General features: G+C 44.7%; 1 protein-coding gene across 1 annotated transcript in view; it reads left to right on the forward strand.

The window, feature by feature from the left end:
• Window positions 1-499: 499 nt before the first annotated feature.
• The window catches only part of adam19a (ADAM metallopeptidase domain 19a), a 178,166-nt gene continuing 151,679 nt past the window's right edge, over window positions 500-26,986 (forward strand). Inside the window, exon 1 of the mRNA XM_079184476.1 lies at window positions 500-662. Within this exon, the coding sequence (XP_079040602.1) occupies window positions 533-662 (130 nt within the window). The 5' untranslated portion in view covers window positions 500-532. The remainder of the gene's footprint in view (window positions 663-26,986) is intronic.

Here is a 26,986-nt window from a genome sequence, read left to right on the forward strand (position 1 = left end):
CAGCTGGTGTTGATCCCACCATCTTCTTCATGAATGTCATGAACCTGACCCAATCCTAGTGAGTCAATCCATGTAATATATAAAATGATAATAAAAGCGGCTAGTAGATTGTGATATCCTCTGGCCACAGTGGCATGCATTTTAGTTTCCACTTTCATCATGACAGCTTCAGCCCTTTAGAGTCCTCCATAGGAATTGGAACTTCTAATATTTCCGTTTTGAGCAATAACTGCTAATTTTAGAATTGCTGCTGACCTGCCTGCTTGCCTATGTGCATGCAAAAAAACCGGGAATTTTAAATATAATAATAATAATGATTAAAATATTATATGATCCCCTAATTGCTCAAATGTCTTCTAGTTGTGGGACTTCTGTTTGAAGGCTTTCTTTATGGTTTTATTTTGATGGGTCACACAGGAAGTGCCGTGTTTTGCGCTCCTGTGGTCGGTGGATGCTCGGAGGAATCAGAGGGAGGCAGAGTTGAACACGGTGAGGAAAGGGAGGACGGTCGGCGGTACCGAGGGTCACAGGGATGTACAGTAAACACAGGCAGAAAAATGCCCAAATATCACCGGCAAAATGTGGACGTTTGCTCGTTTTTCTTTATTTTCTGTTGCTGAACGGGACACTGGACAAAGCCAGCGGGAACACCGGAGAACAAGGTAAAGAAAAGAGCGGATATGCCGTCAAACTTCTTTGAGCATCTACTAGTTGCGTGTTGAAGCTTTGAAGCACAATAGCTGACACGGATGGCGTGTTTAAAATGTGTCATTCAACACAACGTGTTCTATTGAAGCGGTATTTGTTAGGTGCGAGGTGTCACTGGAACTTTACTAAAGTACTTAGCCGTTTTATAAAGCTCAGGGCTGCGTGCGCCAAATTCCATATACAAATCTGGCAATTTAATGGCACGAGACACACATGCCCTACTACATGTGTTCCTGCATAGCAAGGATTCATTCTTCATATTCCCACTGGCTGTATCTGAAACACCAACACATAACCACTGAATAACACTGTGGTCACTTATCACCGGCTCTCCGGTAACTGCCTCCTCCTCAGAGAGGTCGGCGGGCTCCGGGGGGAATGAGGTCACACTCTGAAAGTGGACATTGTTGAATTATGGCTTTCATGCCGAAATAAGTGGAAGACATTAGGTGTTCTAAAAACACGGTACCGTATGTTTAAGAATATGTTCATATTTCACTGTATGCAAGGGAACATGTAATTGTCAAAGTTTTCAAACGCGCTTCGGGTGATCGTCTCTTAACGCCAAAGCACGTATCGAAGCGAGCGCGTGTCCGTTTCCCACATATTTTCATATTCAAGATGAATTATTGAAGTTTGTGCAGTTTTGTATGGTAGAAGACTAAAGGTTTAACATGGGTTTGGGCTTAACGACGAAACGTTCGCAGGCTTTAGATAGCAGACAGCAGTCTGTTCAGCCAATCCACAGACCCAGCCCGGTCCTCTGGGCGCGTTGTCCATAAAAGGCAGCGGTTCAGAGGGACGCTGGAGGACAGCAGCCCGCTACAGTGGAGCAGTCCACGTTATGGCACAGAAAGTCTCTTCTTGTGTACTTCGTGGGTGAAAGTAACACATATAAACCCCTGGCTGGATTCCATTCCATCACTGCTCAGGGTGTGACTCGGCTGGGACTATTTGAAACGACATGAAATGAACTCTCAAAGTTGCCTTGAATGTATTCTCATTGTCAGCCACAGGCCGGTGAGTGATAGCGGCTCTCTGTCCGGTCATGTGGGCTGAACAGCTCCAAGGACAAATAAGACTTGAACACTGTCCCCCATTCAGGAAAGATGTTCCAAGTTAATGTTGTTAGCAACCCGTGTGTGTGTGTGTGTGTGTGTGTGTGTGTGTGTGTGTGTGTGTGTGTGAGCGTGTGTGTGTGTGTGAGCGTGCCCTTGAACACACAGTTGAGTTTTCAGTAAGAGAAGAAAAATCTAGTGTTGTTGAAAATACCCAATACACTTGTTGTAATGTGTTTTTGTTCTGTGGAGAACTGCACTGAGATCAGTGGTTTGATCCTGACATGCTGTGAACTGAATGACCACCGTCTCCCAATCACTGAATAGCATCAATACGGAGAATTAATCAACAAAAAAATGTATCAACACATTGTTATTTGCACAATAAATTCACTAATATTATAACTTCATGAATCTCAGTAGTCATTTATGAAGCTGTTGGAAGCCTCCATGTGAGGATTCGCTGCTCTTCTCTGTTATATCTCAGAGAGTTTGACTTTTTATCAGACAAAACGAGACATTTGAAGATGTTGCCCTGGGAAATTATGACTATTTCACACTATTTTCTGATATTTCATTGTAAAATAAGAAATGAATAATGAAAATAATTGCCTCTTCAGCTCCATTATGATGCTTCCAGTGAGGAGAAGAAACAATGTCTGACCTTCCCTGTGGCTTAAGCCAGACCCATACTAGTTACGCTGATACTGATATTCAAAGTTAAAGGTGCTCTATATGAGATTGGGAGCATATACTGTATGTTGCCTCTCAACGGCTCTCAACATGGTGACAGCTGAGCCAGCGGCTTGCAGCTAACAATTTTGACAAGATTTCTTAAAAACAATCCCTGGATGGTAATGAACCTTTTGTGAGCGTGTTGTGTCACTAGAAGCCTGTCAGTCCAATGAGGGGTGACGCAGCACCCAGTACGTTACATCCGGACCATCCTCCATGCAGCACTCGGGCCGCCGCATGCCGCCGTATTCTCACCGTATTCTCACCGTGTGTCCTCCAGCCCACAACAAGCTACAACAAGCTAACGGTTGCGTTGGCTAACACTGGTAGCTAGCTTCTGCTGCTGCTTTATTGAATATATAATACCAGCGTCAGGACAGAGCCACCTATCCTCCTCCCTTTGTGTTTTACCATATTGTTTCATTTGTTATTCGATCCTGTACGTTGTATCAGGACTTTCTTCTGCAGCGTGGTGTCAACCAGTAATGCACCAGCTAATTGGCTGCACATCATAACTGGCCAAAAACCACTCTAAATAGAACAGCGATAATTGCCTGTTCCTTTGTTCCCACTGCCTGCTGCTCCAGAAAAACAATACATCAGGACAGTGGTGATTGTGTGCCATTAAAGCCGGGAGCTCATTTTGCAGCAGTCAGCAGAACCATCACACCATCCATCTGCCATCTGATCATCCGAAGACATGACAATAGACTGTCACAGAGATTTTTATTTTATTTATATATACATTTAAATTGCAAAAACTAAAATAGTTTTTGTAGGATTCCTTGATGAGGTGCCTTTTTCTCAAAGGCATCTGTTTCTATACTGCCAGGACCGGTAGTATGCAGATCCAAGGAGTCTTGTGTACTCGAGGACTCTTCAAAAGTCACAATTCAGTTCTGTTCCCCTTTCTCAGAGGCTCCAGCTAATGGATTTTAAACGTGGAACTCTCTGATGTTATCAAGCAGATCCGTGTGACCCTCTCCCAGAAACCGAGCCAATAAAAACATTCTACCTCTCTGTTTCTTTAGTCAGCACACTGCCCCTTTTGTGCACGCAGTGTTTCGGTTTGAGCACATCGCTGACTGCTTGGCCTCGCCCACCGATGAAAGCGGCTGACGCATTCCTCGGAGATGTTTTTACGCCAGCGTTTCTCGCCTCAAGTGAAACTCAGTACGTCTCAGTGGGCAGCGTGTTTTACCTCAGCCGAACTCACTGCGAGTGTTCGTTGTGGCCCAGTTACAAATGTGTGGGTGGAGTCTGGATTGTAGACGTGTTGCAGTGGAGTTCATTTTGAGTGGCATTCTCAGTCAGTCACAGATGCAGAAAGGATTTTGGATTGTTACAAATCCGGTGATATCCTGGATTTACGCCATGAAACATTCAGGTGGCTCATTAATAGTTTGGTGATGATCCTGACGTCATGTGAATCCCATCATCCTAAACTAATGTCAGGACCATCTTAACCTGATCTCATGACTCATATGACTTCATGTCATGACCTCGTTTTGACATGTCATGATCTGATATCATGTGATTCTGATGTATGGCTGCACGATTTGTTTGATCAATATTGACATCCAGATTAGCATGATTATTCATAGATTTAAGAGACAAAATATTTGTATTGCAATCTCACATTTCTGATAATGTACTGCACTAAGGGGCTGCACAATATTGGAAAAACTGACATTGCAGTGTTTCTTTTTTTCTGCAATATGCGGATGCATATTCAACTTAAATTGTGTTGGCGGCAATTTAAAGTTAAATGCATCAATCTTGTGCACAACTAAAGCAAAATACAGATGCTAGATACATGTAAATCTTTATTCCAGGCCTTTCCACCACGACCTACTAGAGCTGGTCGTGGTGCACATGGAGGAAATGCACTTGGCGAGGGCCAGCCAGCACCGGGGAGAGGATCCTCCCACACCGAGTGGAGGAGTTGAATCCCCTGAGCAGACACGCCTGCACTCTGTAGAGAAAAGATCGACAAAACCAGTAGTTTACACTATGTTATTCCTTTACTATAGACTTCAGGAAAGTGTCTCACAGATGTGTGAACGCAGCGACACGCCGGCTCCCCACAAGTGAAGCCAAAACATCTGACTTGCCGGCTGGCTGCTGTTTTAGGCAGCGCTTGATTTGATGTGCAGCAGAGTTTTCTTTTAGCAGAACACAACGTCTTAAACATCATTATCATGTTGATTTAATGGTGGGAAACCAATAACGTGATCACGATCAATATTGGATTCATTGTGCAGCCCTAACCTGATGTTGTGACATCATGACCTGACATTGGTCCTGATACATATCCCTGATGTCACTCGTTGGGTTAATGCGTAGGTTTGCACATCTGTATGAGTTGTTACCCTGCAGCTTCATTCCACGCTGCTTCCTTTTTACCAACATGCTCTGCACCCTTCCTGATCGCTCTCCTCACACTCTGTCAATCACAGACATGTCATCAAAAGGTTAAAAAACAAGCCCTCCGAACTCCTAATGCACTTTTGCTCTGGTGGGATTCAAATAAACTCGGTGCTCAGCAGTTTTATCTGCCTGCAACACGGCCCATTTACCAGGCACCGAGTGCAGCCTGCCCAGGCCTGCGCCCCACATGCTTCTGCAATGCAAGGCCTGTTGTCTGAGCCCAGAGGAGTCAGTAATGGAACGATCCGAGAGCTCTTGAAAGCATGGGCTGGTATTTCCAGGTGTGGGGGGGGGCAGCGACAGGCTGCACAGAACCGGCAGAACTGTCAGGCAAACGGGCAAACTTTTATTAGCGACGCGCTACCTGACAATGCCCAGCTCGCCTGCTCGATTCCATCGGTTGCCCCTTTTGAAGAATATTCAGTTTGAAAGCTAACAGGACCGCGTGGCTGTTATTTGTAACACCCACAGAAATACTGTGCAAGTCGTCTCTGGTCTGCTGTGTGGGCTTCTTTTAGTCATTATTCACTTTCCAAGTGTATGCTTGTGCTCTGTGGGTCCGCGGTGGAGGTGAGTGTTCCACTCTGATGTGTAATGTAGCTGTTGTTCAATGTTCATTTGTTACATAACTAAAAGGAGCACTGTTTAGCTTGTTATCTCTATCTAGTATTTCTCCAAATGTTTGTGAAATGAATACCACATATATTTAGGCCTGGGCTAATTTTAGGCAATGCCGAAATATCCAATATACATTTTTTCATCATTTGATCATACCAGCGAGATCATTCTAGTAAACTCTCCTGAATTAGAGGAAACACAGCTCTTAAATGACTTTTTTGAGGACTTTAGTTTTAAAATTCCACATCAGAATATCCTGATATTGTCCGAGTGACACTCTGAGTGTCCGCTCTCATTCTGAGGTGACATTGGTCGGTGGAAGCAGGAAGTGTGCTGTCACTTTGTATTCTCATTAGTCTTTGGAAATGCACAATTCCTTATTATAAAATGTTATGAATTATTCAACAATTGGAATTCTATTTGTTTCTGAAATAGTTTGCAGGCAGTAGTTCATTCATTGTATTTACATTTTTAAATGTATTTATGTATTTGTATTCATCATTGACTAACTTTTTGAATGAATGTTGCTTTTACTTTGAAAAAAACGGAGAGAAGTGAAGCAGCAAGGGGAGTTTCATGCCGGCGTCTTAAAAAGATTTACTCGATGTTTGCGATGTCGTCATTTACTGCATCCCACGTATATAAATATGATTTTCAACAGAAGCCTTTTCTCGTTGAACATGAAGATGAAGTGGTGGTTGACATTTCCAGAAAAAGACAAAGAAGGAACCTTCACACTGATCAATTCATAGCTGTTTGGAAAGAGGTGTCTTTAAAGTCACTAATATCCTTAATTTACGTGCTGAATACTTCTGCTATGTGACCTTTATTTGATAAACTCCTAATGTTGAGTATTAATCATCAGGGATGGGGTTGTGTCATGCAGGAGGTTCCATCTTGGATCTTCTGTCCGGTTGCCAGCATAGACAGATTTGCTAGGCCTAATACGTCTACTAATCCTGTATCGATACCTTTAATCTCTGACGAGGATTTATATGACTTATAGACGAATAATTGACTTTAATTCCATACCAGCTAAAATGTAACTCGGGACTCGTTAATGAGATCTCTAAAAGAGAGTGTGAGACATCAGTTAGTAGCACCGCTCTAAAGAATATTAAAGATACTAAAGAACACTTTCTGATGTTGTTCAACTAAACACAGCAAACAGGTGTCTCTTTACACAGATGTTCTGTAATAATCTATATATATATATATAAATAATAATACTGCTGTAAAGAAGATCCGCGCCTTGCTTTTTTACTCTGTACCAAACAACGCGGGCATTTAGCCGATCAGGACCACCGGCTGCTAACAGCTAGCATGAACTAGCTCTCCTTCTGCCGATTTCAACACAGATTCGTTGTTCACATTGTGGCATCATCAGTGAAATACCCGGTACGACCGGACGGCATTAGTCTCCAGCCCTGATCCCCGGTATGAGCACTGTCACTATTGCAGAATTTTGGGATGGACGTGTTACGGAAGCATCGGTTCTCATGACATCCTTAAAGCCGAATACAAAAAGCTCACCACTTCCTGTGCACCAGGGGATGTGTCCTGACGTATTGCCAACACTTGTCTCTCATAAAGAAAATATCAAGGGACATTCTTTGATAAATGATGAACACATTTCAGCCTGACGACTCCCATGAATATAAAGATTACAAACGTGTGACCTTCTGTCATTGTGAGACAGGTTTTTTTGGTTATTAAAGTGAAAACATAGAACCAAGAGGAACAATTTTTCACAACGCCTGGTCGAGAGTAGAGCATGTCTGCTGAGACGAGGAAAACCCACACTTATTCATATGTAAATGTTACAGCTTTTCAGGAATTGCTGCAATAATTTGCAGCGTATCATTGGATCTGGTTATTATTCTGTCTCACACACACACACACACACACACACACACACACACACACACACACACACACACACACACACACACACACACACACACACACACAGTCTAAAAGTGGCTCTCATGCTGCCAGGTGTGAAGGAAGGAATCATCAGTGTAGATAGGGAACCACTTTCCCCTCGCAGCACTCGCACTGATCCGTCCCGCCACTTCAGTTCTGGAAAAGCTAGGAAGGAAGAGAGAGAAGGGAAGTCCTTCACAGAGCACTTCATTAAAAACTGGGAAGAGCTCAGGAACACTTGAAGTGAGGGAGAGTGAGGGATGAAGAGAGGTCTTTGGGGATTTAGGATATAGGGAATATAAGAGTGAGCTGTTATAGAGGGATTGGGCTGCTGTGGCACTCCGATACTTATGTAGAGTGCAATAGTTCATCGCTGCCTTCATCTGTCACACATGGGCTTTTTAAACCCAGTGTCCTCTGATTTGGGCCACATGAGCTTTGCAGTCACACGTTGAGCTCGGTAAAGGTCCTGCTCAGATTTCTGCCCCTGTGCTCGCTTGTCCCTTCGTACCGATCCACCGTTGGCTCCCATTCACGAGAGACAGTTCTAGATGCTTCCAGTTGAACAGCGACTGTGAGACGCTCCTTGTTGGAGGTGGAGAAATAAACTCTATCTGCAGCTGCTGAGGTCTCAGCCTTGACGTTTTCACTCTTGCCAAACAGAAAAAGACCTTTTGAAAACACCTCAGATAAAGCCCACATCCCACCTTTTGTTTTGCACCTGATGGTGTCATTGCTGACGTGGGATGGAAAGAAGACTCCTGAGGAACCACAGTGAGAGAACGTGGTGTAGAAGGCCTTGAAACAGTAAAGCTTGTTTTATGTTGACCTTTCAAGGGCTGCCACTAACCACTATTTTAATAATCAATCTGTTGACTATTACTTTGATTAATCAATGAATAATCAGATAAAAAGTGTATTTCATTGGTATTCCTCGTCTTCTTGTACGATGCTTTTACTACAATAACATACAGAGACCGTTGGATGTCATTAGAGTATTGACTTGAAGCCATTTGGTCCGACGATACACCCCTGATTATTTAGTGAAGCATCCATTCTGCTGTGAAAGTGCAGAAGGAATGAAACACACTGCACACTACACAGTTTCCTTTTTACAGGAATAACTGGACTCGCAAAAAAACCACACTCGTACATTAACCAATGGCATGAAAAATGCAATTCAGTGCATTATTCATCTTACCAAACAATGTGTATTTGTCAGACTGGAATCATTACTAGAAGCCGCCTCGGGCTGGTAGAACACAGGATAACCTCGGAAATTGTTATTATTCTACTGTTGTAATTCTTGGTCTGTTTGAAGGTTGTCCAGTGTGGGATTGCAGCTTTGGACTCGCCTTTGTCGTCTCTCGGTCTTCCTGACCGCGCTGCTCTACCTGCTTTTCTCTTTCACCACCATTTGTGACCCACGTCGCCTCCCTGCTGCATTGTTATAAATGTATAGAAAACATCTTTATGTGTGATTTACTTTATTTAATAGCACAGACATGAAGCGAACAACGTATATCTTTAATTTTTTGTGAATACATCTCAGACGGAGACATAGTGTCACGAATTCCCCTTCATATTAGTTTGTTTTCATCCTGTCTGCTTGTTTTATTAACTCTCCTGTCATTTCAGATCCCACCATTCACCTCTGATTCCCCTCACCTGGTCCTCCACACCCATCTCACCTGCAGCCCATTCCCTCATTAGCCATCTCTATTTAGGTCCCCTCACTTGCACTTGTTCCCTGCCAGATTGTCTTGTGTGTTAGTGCCAAGTTCTCCAGCGTATCTTTATATTGTTCTTGTTCTGCCTGTTCCGACCCTGTCTGCCTGTTTTTTGACCTTGGCTTTTTGCCTGCCCCTTATCGGATTTGTTTGCCTGTTCGGACTGACCTCCTGGCTTTGACCCTGCCTGAAAACAAGTAAAAGGCTAACTTGTATTTCTTGTCTCCGAGTTGTGCTTTTGGGTTCAAGTATCTGCAATCCTTACAGTACAATCTGGCCAACATGAACCCAGCCGACTCTGCACGTTCCGAGACGGATCCTCGGACTCTGACCAACATGTTGCAAGGCCACGAGCAGCAGCTTACCTTCTTAGCAGAAGCTATGCAGGCTATGAGCGTCCGTCACGAGCACAGCATGGAGTCTCTCCGTGATCATCTGATGAGTGTCTCCGCTGCAACCCGAGGTCCAGATGACGCCAGTGCTCCCAGTCCTCCTCTTCGCACTTCTCCCGTGTCGGATGCACGCTTGCCCCCTCCAGAGCGTTATTCTGGTGCCCCTGGTTCCTGCCGGCCATTCCTGATTCAGTGCTCCCTCGCCTTTGAGCTTCAGCCTTCCGCCTTCCCCTCCGAGAGGTCTCGAGTGGCGTATATCGTATCTCTCCTCACGGACAGAGCCAAGCCCTGGGGAACCGCCGAGTGGGAGCGACAGTCGGCAATCTGCTCTTCAGTCCAGCTGTTTTCCGAGGAACTGCTGAAGGTCTTCAATCATGCCACACCTGGAAGAGAGATTGCTCGAGGTTTGTTTGGGCTGAAGCAGAGAGGGAGATCCGTGGCTGATTACGCCATCGAGTTCCGCACCATAGCAGCCGAGAGCAACTGGAACGCCCCCTCGCTCCTCGATGCCTTCCATAACGGTCTCTCGGACCGCCTCAAGGACGAGTTGGCGGCTCGAGATCTACCTGCTGGCTTGGACGAGTTGGTCGCTCTCTCCATCCGTATCGACGGCCGTCTGCGGGAACGGAAAAGAGAGAGGGACTTGTCGGCTGCTCCACAAAGGCCACATCGCCGGTCAGACGATCCTCGGGGGTCTCCTTCGGAACGGGTCTCTGACGGTCCGGCCGACTCTCCTGAGCCTATGCAGCTGGGGCGGACCCGGCTCTCCACAGCAGAACGACGGCGCCGCCTGCAGGAGGATCGATGCTTGTACTGCGGCCAGAGCGGCCATTTTGTAACCTCCTGTCCGGTAAAAGAGATGGCTCACCAGTCATCCGGAGGGCGCTGGTGAGTCGAAATGTGAACTTAAAAATGCCCTCTCGCCCTTTGATTCATGCTCAGCTGTTTTGTTCAGGGAATAATCGCACTGTCTCAGTCCTCATTGACTCTGGAGCCGATGCTAATCTTATGGACAGAATGCTGGCCTCTCAGCTGGGGATCGGGCAGGTGGCCCTGGAAGAACCCATCCACGCCACAGCTTTAGATGGTCGTCTCCTCTGCAGGGTTACCCATCAATCCACTCCTCTGCCAATGACTATGTCAGGTAATCACAATGAAATGCTCACCTTCCATCTCATTCATGCACCACAGCAACCGGTCATTTTGGGCTATCCATGGCTTAGGAGACACAACCCGCACATCGACTGGGCATCAGGAACTGTATTACAGTGGAGCGTTCATTGTCATGCTGTCTGTCTAAAATCTGCCTCATCATCTGCCCCTAGTCTGCCCGTCTCTTCTGAGTTTCCAGATCTCTCCAGGGTTCCAAAGGAGTATCTTGACCTTAAGGAGGTGTTTAACAAATCCCGGGCCACCTCGTTGCCGCCTCATCGCCCGTATGACTGTGCCATTGACCTCCTCCCGGGTACATCTCCTCCCAGAGGTAGACTTTTTTCACTATCTGCTCCTGAGACAAAGACTATGGAGAGATATATTAACGACTCATTGGCTACAGGAATCATTCGACCTTCTTCATCTCCAGCGGGAGCGGGGTTTTTCTTTGTCGGAAAGAAGGACAAATCCCTGCGCCCTTGCATTGACTACAGAGGACTCAATAACATTACGGTAAAGAATAGGTACCCTCTTCCACTTATTGCCTCTGCCTTTGAGCTGCTACAAGGTGCGACCATTTTTTCCAAGCTCGATCTCCGCAATGCTTACCATTTGGTGAGAATCCGAGAGGGGGACGAGTGGAAGACTGCCTTTAATACTCCTAGTGGACATTATGAGTATTTAGTTATGCCATTTGGTCTCACCAATGCCCCTGCAGTCTTTCAGGGGTTGGTCAACGATGTTCTCCGGGATATGCTCAATGTTTGTGTTTTCGTGTATTTGGATGACATTCTTATCTTCTCGAAGTCTCAACAGGAACATGTGGTCCATGTACGCCAAGTCCTCCAAAGGCTTTTGGAGAATCGCCTCTTCGTAAAGGCGGAGAAGTGCGAGTTCCACACCACAGAGGTATCGTTCCTGGGGTTTGTTCTCAATGCTGGTAATATCCAGATGGACTCTGCCAAGACCAAAGCAGTTGCTGACTGGCCCTCCCCGTCCACACGCAAGGAACTTCAACGCTTTTTGGGCTTTGCAAACTTCTATCGGCGGTTCATCCGGAACTACAGTTCCGTGGCTGCTCCCCTCACCGCTCTCACCTCCCAGCATGTGCCCTTCCGGTGGTCCTCTGCGGCAGCAGGGGCTTTTGGTGAGTTAAGGTCACGTTTTACCTCTGCTCCCATCCTCATATTCCCAGATCCTGCCCGGCAGTTTATTGTGGAGGTGGACGCCTCGGACACTGGTGTAGGAGCGGTCCTTTCTCAGCGGTCGGCTGAGGACCAAAAGGTTCACCCATGTGCCTTCTTCTCCCGGAAGCTGTCCCCCGCGGAGAGGAATTATGACATTGGCAACCGGGAGCTGTTGGCGGTCAAACTGGCATTGGAGGAGTGGAGACACTGGTTAGAGGGGGCGGAGCAGCCGTTTGTGGTCTGGACAGATCACAAAAATCTAGAGTACATCCGTTCGGCCAAGCGACTGAACTCTCGTCAAGCTAGGTGGGCTCTTTTTTTTAACCGTTTTGAGTTTTCACTCTCATACAGACCAGGTTCAAAGAATGTCAAGCCCGACGCCTTGTCTCGGCAGTTCCAGCGAGAGTGCTCTCCTTCCCATCCTGAAAGTATCCTCCGTCCTGAGTGCGTTATTGGTGTGGTAACCTGGGAGGTGGAGGACAGGGTAAAGCGCTCCCATGCCGAACACCCTGCCCCCAGTGCTTGTCCTGATAACCGGTTGTTTGTTCCTGTCAATCTCCGTCCTCAGGTCCTCCAGTGGGGCCACTCTTCCCGCCTAGCTTGCCATCCTGGGATCAGACGCACACTAGCACTGCTCAGACAGCGTTTCTGGTGGTCTTCCATGGAGGAAGACACCAAGGAGTTCATTGGTGCTTGCCAGGTTTGTTCTCTACATAAGAGCACTCGCCAACCTCCCTCTGGGCTTCTTCATCCTCTGCCAGTTCCTAGTCGTCCCTGGTCCCACATCGCTTTGGACTTTGTAACCGGCCTACCCCCTTCTGACGGTAACACAGTTATTCTCACGGTCATTGATCGATTTTCCAAATCTGCTCTGCTCATTCCACTACCAAAGTTACCTACTGCCAAAGAAACTGCTAAGATATTACTGCAGAATGTTTTCCGGCTGCATGGCCTGCCCATGGACGTGGTCTCCGACCGGGGACCACAATTCACCTCTCGCTTCTGGTCAGAGTTTTGCAGGCTGCTGGGAGCCACGGTCAGTCTTTCGTCGGGGTTCCATCCACAGTCTAATGGGCAGGCTGAGCGGATGAATCAGGAGATGGAGACATCCTTACGCTGTGTCTGCTCCCGCAACCCCTCCTCCTGGTCTGAGCAGCTCTTGTGGGTCGAGTATGCCCACAACACCCTTCCCAGTTCAGCCACCGGGTTCTCACCGTTCCAGTGTGCCCGTGGGTATCAGCCACCACTCTTCCCGGAGCAGGAACAAGAGGCCAGCGTCCCCTCAGTCCAGGCATTCATCCAGCGGTGCCGACGCACTTGGAGGCAGGCCCGCACCACACTCTTGCGCTCGTCCGACCGTTACCAAAGGTCGGCCAACAGACGCCGCGTGCCTGCACCCCGTTATGCCCCAGGACAACGTGTCTGGCTGTCTACGCGGGACCTTCCCCTCAGAGTGGAATCCAGAAAATTGGCTCCTCGCTTCGTGGGTCCTTTCCCTGTGTCTCGAATAATCAATCCTGCTGCTGTCCGTCTTCGCCTGCCATCATCCATGAGAATTCATCCCACCTTCCATGTCTCCAGGATTAAACCCGTCAAGGAGAGCCCCCTTCAGCCCTCCCCCAGGGCCCCTCCGCCCCCCCGGCTCGTTGATGGGGCACCTGCCTATACGGTCCGTTGCCTTCTCAAGTCTCGGCGATGGGGTAGGGGATTGCAATACCTGGTGGACTGGGAGGGTTATGGTCCCGAAGAACGTGAATGGGTCCCCGCTCGCAGAATATTTGATCCCTCCCTGATCTCGGACTTCCACCAGGCTCATCCTGACCAGCCCGGTGGGACGTCGAGAGCCGTCCCTAGAGGGGGAGGTTCTGTCACGAATTCCCCTTCATATTAGTTTGTTTTCATCCTGTCTGCTTGTTTTATTAACTCTCCTGTCATTTCAGATCCCACCATTCACCTCTGATTCCCCTCACCTGGTCCTCCACACCCATCTCACCTGCAGCCCATTCCCTCATTAGCCATCTCTATTTAGGTCCCCTCACTTGCACTTGTTCCCTGCCAGATTGTCTTGTGTGTTAGTGCCAAGTTCTCCAGCGTATCTTTATATTGTTCTTGTTCTGCCTGTTCCGACCCTGTCTGCCTGTTTTTTGACCTTGGATTTTTGCCTGCCCCTTATCGGATTTGTTTGCCTGTTCGGACTGACCTCCTGGCTTTGACCCTGCCTGAAAACAAGTAAAAGGCTAACTTGTATTTCTTGTCTCCGAGTTGTGCTTTTGGGTTCAAGTATCTGCAATCCTTACACATAGTGCATTATGTGAGTGCCTCGCTCTTTGGAATAGTTAAACAGTCATTTTGCTTTTAAATTAGAACGGTGCCTTGGGAAAACAGCCACAACCTGACGGTAAGAGCAGCATATTGTAGGAGCATTACTTACACATGTTGAAAGCATAAGTGTATGAGTATTAAGGGAACTATTGATTTGTACGCTGCTTTTACAGCTTGATGTGGGCTGCAGTGGTGTAATGCAATCTTAAGAACAGTAGAAGCACTTGCCAAAATAATGAGACTAAAGACATAAAAGAGCTGCCATGCTAGGTGGATAATGAGTGCTTACAGTTAAGTCAAAGTTCTAACCGAGATTTAAAAGTTGTCAAAGTTGGGAGAGGTCTTGTATCTTCTGTAGGTGTGTTCCAGCTCTGTGGTGTGCAGCTAAACACTGCTTCATGTCTGGAGCAGAGGTCTACCTGGTGACCTGAGAGGTCAGGAGGGGTATATGGTAACAGACAGAGATGTATTTTGGTACCAAGCATTGACAGATTTATAGACAAGCAGTAATTTAAACTGTATTCTATCCAGAGTTGTTCAGATACCAGTATCAGAAATGCATCCCATACAACCGAAATCCTGGATCAGGTATCAGCAGAGTAATGCTCCCTCTCCGATATCACGTTATCATATCATTTATCAGCTCATTTTGGATACCCTCAACCCCAAATGTCCCCTAGTTTACACATATTTGCACTATTTGTGACTTGTTTTTATGTTTACTGATTGTCACTTGTTAGCTACCTCCCCAAAAAACAATGCTTGCGTCTGAAATCGATGGTAGAAGCACCAGATGTGTTTTGAATTTATGAACCGCTCTCTTTCGGTAGTTGACTGTTGTTTCTCTTCTGTCTGTGGATTGCTACAATGTGGGGAAATAGAATCGGGGCTGTTTTGAATCAGCAGCTCAGCAAGAGGGGATCAATGAGAAGTAAAGAAGAAGAAAAAGACTGATTTGACCATCGCAACTATACGCAAGACATGACCCATCAGACACCACTATGTCGATTATTAGTTGGGAGACACCCAGAGATTAAATGAGTAAAATCTACTTACCCAATTTCCTAAGTACCATACTAATATGCCTCCAAGCCTTCATGGTAACTGCTCTCATTAATACAGATACTAAACCAAATCCTTCTGAAATCATGAGCCTCTCTGCTGTTTCTGACTCTCGTCATGTTTACGACTTTTGGATATATTGCCTTTTAAGATAAGTGTTCATGCACAATGGTGATGTATTATTCATGATGATAATTCAAATGCTGAAGTTTGCTCAGTAATATTAGCATCCACTAAAAGCAAAGTTAGACTTGTATGAAACTAATTTCAATATCTATCTCAAACATGAAATATAAAGACACATTTAGGACACAACAAAGACGATGAAAGACTTGGAGAGATTGTGATTGGACGGGACAGGAGAGGTACATCTCAATGCGACCCTTGGCTCACGCTTCAGAACACAGAGATCACAAAAACGGGTTCCTACTTTGTGCAGGATTTCTTTCTTTTAATGAGGCTGCATTAGAAGTGAGTGTCCTCATTGCCCAGTGAAAAGGAAGCGTGGCCTACACTGTGGCCTACACACTGCCAACTTTTAGTACTGCAGGAGTTGTGAATACGTTGGAACGAGTTTCTCAGTGTACAATCTCAGTTTGGGGGGAATGACACCCCTCCCTGTCTCTTCATCTATCTTTGTCTCCTTGTTGCCAACCTACAAGCTTTCCACCACCATCCCCAGTTCCACAAAAAGTCCCCAAAGTGGGTTAAAGCATAAAAAAAGAAAAGAAAAAAAGAAGCATTATCCATTCACATTCAGTCTGACACTGGATGGCAGGGAACACGTATGCTGTGCTGGGGGGGGGGGGGGGGGGGGAGAAGAAGAAGAAGAAGAAGAAGAAGAAGAAGAAGAAGAAGAAGAAGAAGAAGAAGAAGAAGAAGAAGAAGAAGAAGAAGAAGAAGAAGAAGAAGAAGAAGAAGAAGAAGAAGAAGAAGAAGAAGAAGAAGAAGAAGAAGAAGAAGAAGAAGAAGAAGAAGAAGAAGAAGAAGAAGAAGAAGAAGAAGAAGGGATTCAGCTCTTAAATAGGACTGGTAGGCATTATATCACACAGTAAAGCAGCAGCAATGCAAACAGTCCAGAGCTGTCATTACAGTCTGTTGTCACAGACAGCACAGGGATAGATGGTAATAGGCCAAATATACGGGGGTTTGAATCCAATAACAAGACGCAGCTGATTGCCCCCCTCCGTTGAAATTACCCACTTTATCTCTTCCCTTTTTTTTTGTCTCTAGAGAGCCCTCTCCACTCCCTCTGCAAAGCGAATCCACACAGTCATTCCTCAAGAAGATAAAGTATTTGCCGCGTGTTATTCCTCCTTTCTCGGCCCGCATCCCCCCCCCCCCCCCCCATCCTCCCTCTCTCTATCGCTCAGCCGCCAGAGTAGATATGTGCCGCTGTCAGATATAGATCACGCCTCTCATTGTTTTCCTCCGCCGCCACGCAGTGATAGCTCGCCGGGCGTGTTAGCGCAACTGCTGCGGCTTACTCTAAGGATGTGAGGGTCCCTCAAGGTCTGCAGAGGAAAAGAGTAAATAAAAGAATAAAAAAGTTGGGTGAGAGAGGTGTGTGTACGAGGCATGGAGGAGGACAGGGCGTTCAATGACTTCACAAAGAGAGAGTGCAAAACAAGGACATAGTTTGGACAGGATGTGTTCATAAGTGAGAGAGGACTGAACGTACACTAGTGCTGTCAAACATGTCCTTCCACAAAACACAGAACTATTGGAATATCTATTTTTCGCTTCTTGTCCATGAGACCATGTCCTAGTTGAATGCGATGGCTTTCTATCTGAATGTCCTACTTTTGTTCCTGTAGATGGGTTTGGTTTTCTTTGTCCAGATTCCTCGGAGATCTAACCACGACAAAATGAAGGTTAATGTTTTTTTTACATTATGTTGTGTTGGTTATTCTGAGTATCAAGGACACCGTTTTTGAAAAGAGATGTTGAAGCTAGATTTTTGTGTTTGTGTAATTTGATTTAACAATTATTTACTAAAGTGTCATGTGCTCCAGCCATGCTCAGTCACATCTAACATGGCGAGGCTGTCAGGGCAGAGCAGTCCAGGCTGCAGCTGCTCCCTCAGCTCATCTCATGCTCCATAAAACCAGATGTTACAGTTAAACATCAGCACTGTCCACGACCAGTCAGCCAGCCAATCAGCAGTGAGCACAAAGCAGCGTGGGAAGTCTTTTCCTCAGGAATCCGGCTTAGGATGCCTGCTTCTCATACTTAACTATGCTATTTATTAATATTTGGCAACGTATCCTCGTACAGCGGTTTCTATGACATCTTACCAAAAATGACTCAAATTCCGTCTTCACAGGAAACTCAGTTAGGTTTAGGAAGAGATCGTGAAACACTGAGCTCGTTTTAGGCAACAAAACTACCTGGTTAGGTTTAGGAAGTAAGTAAGTAACCAAGTGAAATTGATTTATAAAGCGCTTTTCAAGTGGCCAAAAGTTTACATTTAGGACGACACAAAAAACTGAAAGAACACAATTAAAACATGGCTTAAAAGCATAGGACATGAGTTTTAAACAGACACCAGTTCAAACAGGTGTGTCGTGAGCTGATTCTGGAAAGAATTCACGGAATCAGCAAAACGTAGGGTTTGAAGATGGGTGTGATGGGTTCCATCTAATTTTTGTGTTGTCTAATCCTTGACCACTGTTAACCTTCCACATAACATAGAAAGCCTGGATGCAACAGATTTTACAGCAAGCCAAACGCCAGCAACAGTTGCAGCGATGTAAAGCCTCAGTGTAAAAATAAAGGCTCTTTTTTCAGAGAGCATTTACTCTTGCAAAGTTATTAGAAGTTTCACCATTTTCTCAAGGGTCACTGAGCTGTCTAATCTTCTGTAGGTGGAGAAAATGAGTCATAACCCTCGCGGCAATTAAAGGTGGATTTCACAATTAAGCAGAACGTGCTGTGACTGTCTTTGCAGCGGTGATGTCACATTTCTCTGCTGCCCTTGCCCTTCATTTGACACATTTGCTGCTGATAATATATGTTCTATTGTAATTACCTATAGTTACTTCTCTATAATGTTTTTATCCATATGCTATTTTCTTCTCCTGCAATTACCCACTTCGCTCTTTACTTTAATTTCATCTCATTTACAGGAAGGTTTTCTCACCGTGAGTTGAAAACATTACGTAGTACACTTCCGTGGGGAATTGACATGAATATTAAGCATACAAAAGACACATTATTGCCAAGTGATTCACTATTTCAAGTTATTATGGTATTTATTAGATGTGCTTTCTGGAAGTAAATTGAATATTCACTCAACCTTGATTTCACATTGGTAAGAAAATGAAATGATGTCACGTTTTGTGGATTGTCTTCCTCGATGGAAGCCATTTAGAATCATCTCTTGTAAGAATTAAAGTAGCACAGAGACAGAAAAATGGCTCATAATGAACAAAGACCATGCTGTGTCATATTATTTCAGTTAAAGGCTGACAATGAATTTGCATCATTTCATTTTAGTTGTATTCATGATCCCTGAAGGATATGCATTTTGACACAGCAGGGACAAATGACCTGATAAAGAGGAGGAAAGTGTGATTTTTATAATAGTTCAGGGCAGAAAGACTGGGGAAACTGGGACAGACAGCCTTTAAAAGTCCTGGTCTGGCCTTAAAGCGGATACGTTGCATTAACATCACATGCACCTCGGCCCAGTAATCCAGAAGAATGGCTTAAAGCTTAACTGATTCAGTCTTTAGTGAGGGAACCTGCAGGAGACGGAATTGTCAAAAGAGGCCGACTGACACTAGGTTTTTAAGATGATGCATATCAGCTGATTTTGTAGCATAACATAAATCTATATATTTGATATTAATCCCTTGAATGCGCCAATTCAAGAATTGTAACCAAAATGCAGTGGCACACTCGTTAATGACATCATGTAGTACAATTTGTCCTCCGGTTTTGTCAGTGTTGACTTTAAACTGCTCCACAATGAATGTGGCTTTTGACATCCAGCACATTGGGCTGCTGTTCTTTCAGGAGCTGTGAGAAGCCGAGCTTCACCTCTTAACTCTTCTCCATCGTGAGACTTTCAATTTATGGAGCGAACCAACTTGTAGAAGAGCTGAATAACTCAGTGTATAGTCGTACAACACCTTTTAAAACAGAAATTGATTTTCTTTGTACCCGGGAGCAGCCGTTTCGGAAGACATGCTGAACTGCCTCACTCAAACTTTGTCCGACCGCTCATTGTCCTTCTGCTTCAGAGTGCTTGCAGAGGTCAGAACACTGAGCAACTTTGAAGCCGCTCGGCGCTCTGCAGCCCTTGCCTCCACACAAGCTGACGTCAAACTACCCAGCAGTGCTAACAGAGCTGTAACGGGAGACAGGACGGCGAGGAGCGGTGAGGAACGAGACATGAAAGGCAGCATTTAAAAGATAATTTACCATAGAGAGCTCTATCTGTGTCTCTGACTGTGAACGGATGCCCCACGGTTGGCGTTTGAGCAGGCGGATAAGACGGTGTATCCAATGAGCTCTCTGCTAAACTGAGGAATGAGGTTTAGGTTCTTGGTTAGAGGAGCGGCCCTCCTCATCCTTTTTCGCCTCTCCTTATCCTCTTCCATTTGTCCACCGCTGCTTTATTCTTCCACTGCAGAACGCGGTAGATCGGCTAACCCGGCACACATGGACCACCTGACAGACACGCTCGCACACACACACTGTCACACAAAGTGATTTTATAATTGCAAAGCTTCACAAGAGACTCCGTGGAAGGGTTGCGGCCAGGAGAAGTGGAGCAAAGAACAGCGGTGATTTGTTGACTCAGAGGTCGGGCATCGCATCTGCCTGGTGTTTATTAAGCGCCCCAAAGCCTCGTTGAGCCGCAGTCGATCATTCAGCGGGAGCGGCGTGATGGAGAGCCTCATCCCCGCCAACCTCTAATGCCTCTGCTGAAGCTATTAGCCCGCCTTAATGTTTTCTGCAGAGAGGATGCCTTAACCACAGAGATTCCAGACCAATGTGTCATCTGTAGATTTTGGCAGTGAATTAATATTGAATACAGATGTTTGAATTTTCTGGGCCACACCACCACACATTTACAGTATCGGGTAAGGTGTACTGTATCCAGTAAGGCCACTGTAAGGAACTATAGACCACTGTATCTGAGCAAAGCGCTCTTATTTTCCATTCTCAGATCAATACCATATTTCTGCCATTAGCGTTCTTGTATGAGCTCAAAGTGAACACTGCAATCACCATCATTTTCCATATGAAGTGAAGAGGAATGCATTTTTGTTCTCTGATCTATATTCAGTGGAGGGGGCTCGGGGAGGAGAGTGGAGCTACAAATGTTGACTCTGGAAAGTAACCGTGCTCAGCGCTTGTGACGTTTCCATAGAGCAGCAACAACATGGGGAAAAGATGTTGCTTACCATGCTGACGAGAGTTCAACCACACTGCGCTACATGCTTTCTGCTTAAAGCTCTTAATTGAGTGCTCCACCGATTTTGAATTGCACTCCTTTAACATTGTCAGAGTCACAAAAACACATTCAGAACTGATGCAGCAGAACCTGCTGAACCAGCAGAACCAGCAGTCTTTTTTAATTCCATGCATTCTTCTTCCTTTTAAAAATCATCGCCTATTTTACTCTCAATGCTACTCAGCTGGCGACGGTTTGGTGGCAGAGTAATGTGTATTATGCTAGTAACAGCTAATGTAGCCTGGAGCATCTGCAGTAGAGATGAGCAGCTACGGAATTCTGTTCTGATCACTTCTTTATAACTCCTCCACATCTATTTACTTTTAAAACTTGTAGTCTTCAGCCCCAACCGACACTGACTCATGTGACATGATGATTCAACAACTAAAATAAATGAGAAGAAGAAAATGGAGCACTTATGGCATATGACAGAATACACTCATCAACATTGGAGAAGAATCCATTGGGATTGGGTTCATTTGTGTGAAGCGGACGTTGAGAAGATCACCGTCAAAGGCCGCCCACCAGGCCAGACCTGCCAGACCAAACTTCAGTGAAAGTGGAGTCAAGATGGAGCAGAGGTGGAGGCTAAGCTTACCCAGCTAGGACCTGCAATCTGCACCTCCTAATGTCCGGTTGCAGGAAAATGCAGGCTAACGCAGCACCGGGCATCGTGGCATCACTCTGACGGGTGGACCACAGTGCAGGACTCTGGTGGGACAGATGGTAGCAGACTCTGTTTAAATCAACGATGCTTGGTGCTCAAACATAATCAAAGGTTATGGGACAATGTTTCCCTAATGTTACATTTTTTAAATGTTAAGATGTCGGCCATAGTATCTGCCTGGAGAATTGCTTTGTTGCTGCTGTTCTATTCCTCCTGATGCCTACAGGAATGGACTGCTGTTTTTGTTTTGTTGTGTTTGTCTTTTGTTGTTGCATAATGACAATAATTATCATTGACTCTGAAATAGAAATGGTTAAATCAGGCAACCCCTCTCTCAAAATAAAGCAAAAGCAAATCAAGATGTAGAACAATTTTTATTGAATGAGCAGTTGGCAGGTGGTGGCTAATCTCTGTGACTAAGTCACCACCTTCTGTTGTTTCCAGTGGAGGAGGACTGATTGAGTTTGTGTTAGAGATGTTCTGATACCATTTTGTCCTTACCGATACGGGTTCCGATATATACCTGAACTGGCGTATCAGCTGAGTACCAATCTGATGTCAGTGCGTTAAAAACATGAAAAAAGTTCAACAGGCCTAATATCTATTTTATATTACTGTTTCAAACCATTGCATTCATTCAAGTTTCTTGTCAAAAACTGAATTTGACAAGATATTATTGCCGTCGCCTAATACTCAGAATACTCGACTACTTTTACTCCTCTCGATGTCAACACGGATTTGTTGTTCACAATGTAGCATCATCAGGGAAAATATTGTTTGCAAGAGAGTGTTCAACCACAGGTGTGTAGTCCTAGTTTGCACATGTGCAGTAGCGATCGGGCAGGATGTATGGATCAGCTAGCGAGTTACACGTGATGTGGGTCCTCTCTAGCGTAAACGAGCCGATCAAGGATATGATAACGTGATATTGGATCGGTGCAGAGACTCGCTCACCGATACCAGATCCAGTATTCAGACTGTAGAGGAGACATTTCTGTTCCAAGGATGTGTATGGGAACAACCCTGGTTTGTTTAGTAGCAGTAGTGCCAACACAACAAATGACTTGATCACAGCTATGCACTAAAGGTGAGTCTGGCACCAGAGAGGCATGTATGTGCTTTAAACTGAAGATATGAAAATGGCTGCATCCTTCTGGTTGCATGCAAGACCCACACCTGCTGAGTCCGTCACCTTACCTTGATGCCGGCACATAGTGACTGAGGACAGGCTCCAGCCCTCCTCTGTGCTGCTGTCGTTGGTCAGCATGGTTGCTTCCTAACGAGGGGACGCAGTGGAACTACGAGCGCAGCATGTCCCACCATGGACAACGTGTGCAGCACCATTCCAGAGGACGGAAAAAAGATCGAGATCAACATCTTAAACATCCACTTTTTCATTCCACTCAGCTCAACTCATTATTTTTCCTTTCCCTTTTCTGAAATCCTCAAATGTCACAGATCCCTCTCCCTGTCAGTGGCAATGCTGACATTTTATAGATTCCTTTCAGTGTTATCGGAGATAAATGGTGACCATTGCCGCGGATGTAAAGCGTTTGATCTTCCCCCAACCTGAAGAAACAAGCCTGTCAGCATTTGATCACAAAGTCAATTTCACCTTGGGTTGCTTCTTTTTGATATCGAGCACATACCCCAGCAGATTGGATGGCTTACTCCGTTCCCTTTGTGGAGGCATTATTTAGCTATGCAGATTGCACAATGCACAAAGCACACTTGACAATGAGAGCTTAATGGATTACTGTACCGACAAAGAGAGTGACGAGTGCCTTTCAGGGCCCTGTGGGAATTCAATGCTTTTTAGGAGCATATGTGACAAAAAGGTGGCGGAGGCCTTTGGTGACTTGCGAGGCGCCTTTGCTGGGCACAAATGATAAAGCAGTGTGATGGACTTTCTCAGTAAGCTGAGCTGGATGCTAGCTTAAAGGGTGAGTGTAAGAGGGTTTGCGCATTGACTGTCAGTGCCACATTAATTGTGTGAAATGCAGACATATTCTAACAATAATATTTCTGAGTCAATGAGAATAAAGCAGCATTCTGCAAGACCTATAAGCGATCGGCAGCCGATTGAAACCGAACGGTTTTCAGCTGTTTTTCCATGACCGATGACTGACCAGTCAGTCTCATGTTTGCGACGTGCTGTATGACTGTTTTACACAGACACACAGCGGCACCGACAGTAACTTTACAGCCACACAAGCACAACATGTGGGCGGTGTGGGAGTAATCACAGTGACCGGCTCGTCTGCCGACAGCACAGAGCTACACGGCTAATGTTAACGAACATCATCCTACATATGATGCGTTCATTCTGTGTTCAGTAAAAACGAGTAGTGGGCGAATGTAACGTTATCATGATGTGTTCAAATGTAATCTTGTAAATCATTTGAATTGTGTTTTTATGCAAATAACCACTCTTTTAAATGATAGTTTTAGGCAGGTCAGATACAAAAATTGCCATCAGTGCATCTATAAGGTAGTCCACTATTTTACAGGAGAGAAGTTATAAATAGAGATTTCCCGAGCTGATCCTTAGAATCGCTATCAGAGCCCAGCTGAGCATACTTTAATGGTTCATATCGGCTCGAATAAATCAAAATCCAATCATTTCCTGTCTCTAGTCTGCTGTGTTTTGTCACCTCACTCTGCTAGTCCAAGTGAAAATCACAGTGTGTAAATGTGAGAAATGATTTGGGTGGACCTTAAGTGAGAGTCCACACACTGAGGTTGGCAACATGCCTGGACTTGCTAAACGACAATGCTTATCAGTGCAAAAAATAATCTAATATTTAAGGACTAAAAGACATAGAATGACATCCAAAGAACTAAAGCTATTTGCTTTTCAGCTAAATAACTGCCAGCATGTTTTGTACATTGCCTTTTGCGAACAAAGAAAAAGAGAGGAGATATTAAAATGTTTGATTAATGATTTCAATTTGAACAAAATGTACTTTTTACCCAAGTGTAACTGGATCATGTACAATAGTTAAGGATAATATAAATCAACAAATGAAATCAACAGGATCCTCTGTCTCTGATACACACAGAATAATGTCACGGAACATGAACGCCGTAGTTCATGTTCCATTAGTGTCACGCAGACAGACTGACGGTCATCTCCATGTTCCTATGTCTGGCTCCTCATTACCTGCTCTGGGCGGCTTGATTGGCTCCTATGTGGCAGACAGACGTTGGCGATGGGAGGAAACATTGTTCCAGAGAGGAACGATGAAGACACATGCTGCTACTGCTGTCCTAATGCTGCCGGGTTAATAACTGTGTCTGCAGTCTCCAGCTGATTATTGATCATCTTTAATGGCTTTTGGAAAATAAATATTCTTCTCATTTCCCAGATGTTTTCTGTCGTCTCCTGGTTTAAACCCCCTCTCTGTTCTTCATTCTTCAACATGGAAGGAAAGATCGTTATAAAATCTTCCTCTCTTCTTTTGTGCTTGGCCAACAGTGTGTTCTTGTTTGTGTTTGATTCAAATCCTTGATAAACGCAGTCTTTATAAGTCCATTACGCTGTTATTGCATCTTGTTCCGTCTTCCAGATGATATCAGCTAAACGTTCCCCAGAGTTGAATGAAAGTTCTAAAAAGTCCTCTGTTCTGGTCATTACTATTCTGCTGAAACAAAAGGATGTTCCAATGCTATCTGTGGTAGAATTTAGAGCTGGTCCGGGCCGACACATATGAATCACTCTCTTTTAAATTCGCCGTCTGTAGAAGTGGTTTTGTCAATTTGAAGTGGGCTCATGATTCATCCGAGCTAATCTAGTCATCCTGTTGAGATCCGTGCTCAGTGAAAATGGGAGCCATTATTCTACAGACCTGCATCGGCACATTGACTCAGACCAAGCTGGAGACAAACGGTCCAATGACTGTGACATATTTATCGGCCTTCAGACCCAGGCCTTCATTTTGATCTCAGATGTAAAGTTAGTGATGCTACGCGGTGACAAAATGGGCCCACAGACAGACGGCCAGCGTTGGCACATGGTGATTGGCTGTTGATAAGATGGATTGTTGGTGATAGGTCTTTGTGTAGGTGTGAGGAAACGGTGGTGAAGATTTGACATGACTTTAAAGGGTTTCTGCACTCGCAGCTCCTGAGCTGTTGACTCAACCGTGACTCAATCAGCAGGCACTAGAAGCATGAAATAGTGTGCTCAGAGAGACCAAGTATTCATGTGTGGAACTCAAACACACTATACTTCAAGCACTCTTCAGACAGATTTTCTAAATTGAGAATAAGACAGAAACAATTACAGTTTGACAGATTATATGTGAAATGCCAAAGGACTATCAGGTGATGAGAGTTATTACCTGAATCTGCAGCTCTGCTTCCTAGTTTTGCTGTTTTATTCACTCAGCGGTCTCATTGCGTCCGTTTTGAAGTTGAAAGTTGAAAGCAGCAAACAGCAGACGAGCTGGTGGACATACAGGACTGTCTCAGAAAATTAGAATATTGTGATAAAGTTCTTTATTTTGTGTAATGCAATTAAAAAAACAAAAATGTCATGCATTCTGGATTCATTACAAATCAACTGAAATATTGCAAGCCTTTTATTCTTTTAATATTGCTGATTATGGCTTACAGCTTAAGAAAACTCAAATATCCTATCTCTAAATATTAGAATATCATGAAAAAGTATACTAGTAGGGTATTCAACTAATCACTTGAATCGTCTAATTAACTGGAAACACCTGCAAGGGTTTCCTGAGCCTTGAAAAACACTCAGCTTGGTTCAGTAAACTAAATCACACGTATGGGGATTATCACAATATTCTAATTTTCTGAGACAGTCCTGTATCTTTCTGAGGAGTTGGTGGAGACCAAACCAGCGCTAAAGCAAATGAGCTCAAAGCCAGAGTTTTTCCATAGCTGCTGGATGTATAAACGTATATAAAGTGTAACACGTTCACCCTATTAACTTAGAAAGTCATAATACGTCAATGTTATGTTCACAATTTGATTAGTTTGTTCGTGATTCATTTTGGCATTCTCTTTATTTACATCAGAGGTTTTAATATTCCTCCGTCTGTAATAATATACTATTACTGTCGTAAATCTACACATGATTTTATGCGTCTGGTCCAACGTTTTCAGTCCCAATATTGATAACTCTGGGTACCAGCCGATATGGAGCACTGATCCGACAGCAGTGTGTCATTGTTGAGCTGTAGACTTCGCTGTGAAGAGACGGGGATCATTCTTTGTGTGAGGCAACATCAGGCCTTAATTAAACATTGATTTTTTTTAACTTTGTAAAAACAAAATATAACAAATAAATACAAAGGTTTAAATTGACCAAGTTGTTATTTATTATTAAAATGATAAATCATACACCAGCAACTTGGTAAAAAATCTTCTGAATTAACAGGAATTACAATCCAGGCGTAAACCTTTGTGATGCAGCAACGAGCTGGTCCAAACAGGAATTAAAACCAATATTAGATCCAGCCTGACATCGGTACAGCGTCAGTGTTTCCCAGACATTGATGACCACAGGGG

Source organism: Pholis gunnellus (genome assembly GCF_910591455.1).
Source record: "Pholis gunnellus genome assembly, chromosome: 23".
Lineage (NCBI taxonomy): Eukaryota > Metazoa > Chordata > Actinopteri > Perciformes > Pholidae > Pholis > Pholis gunnellus.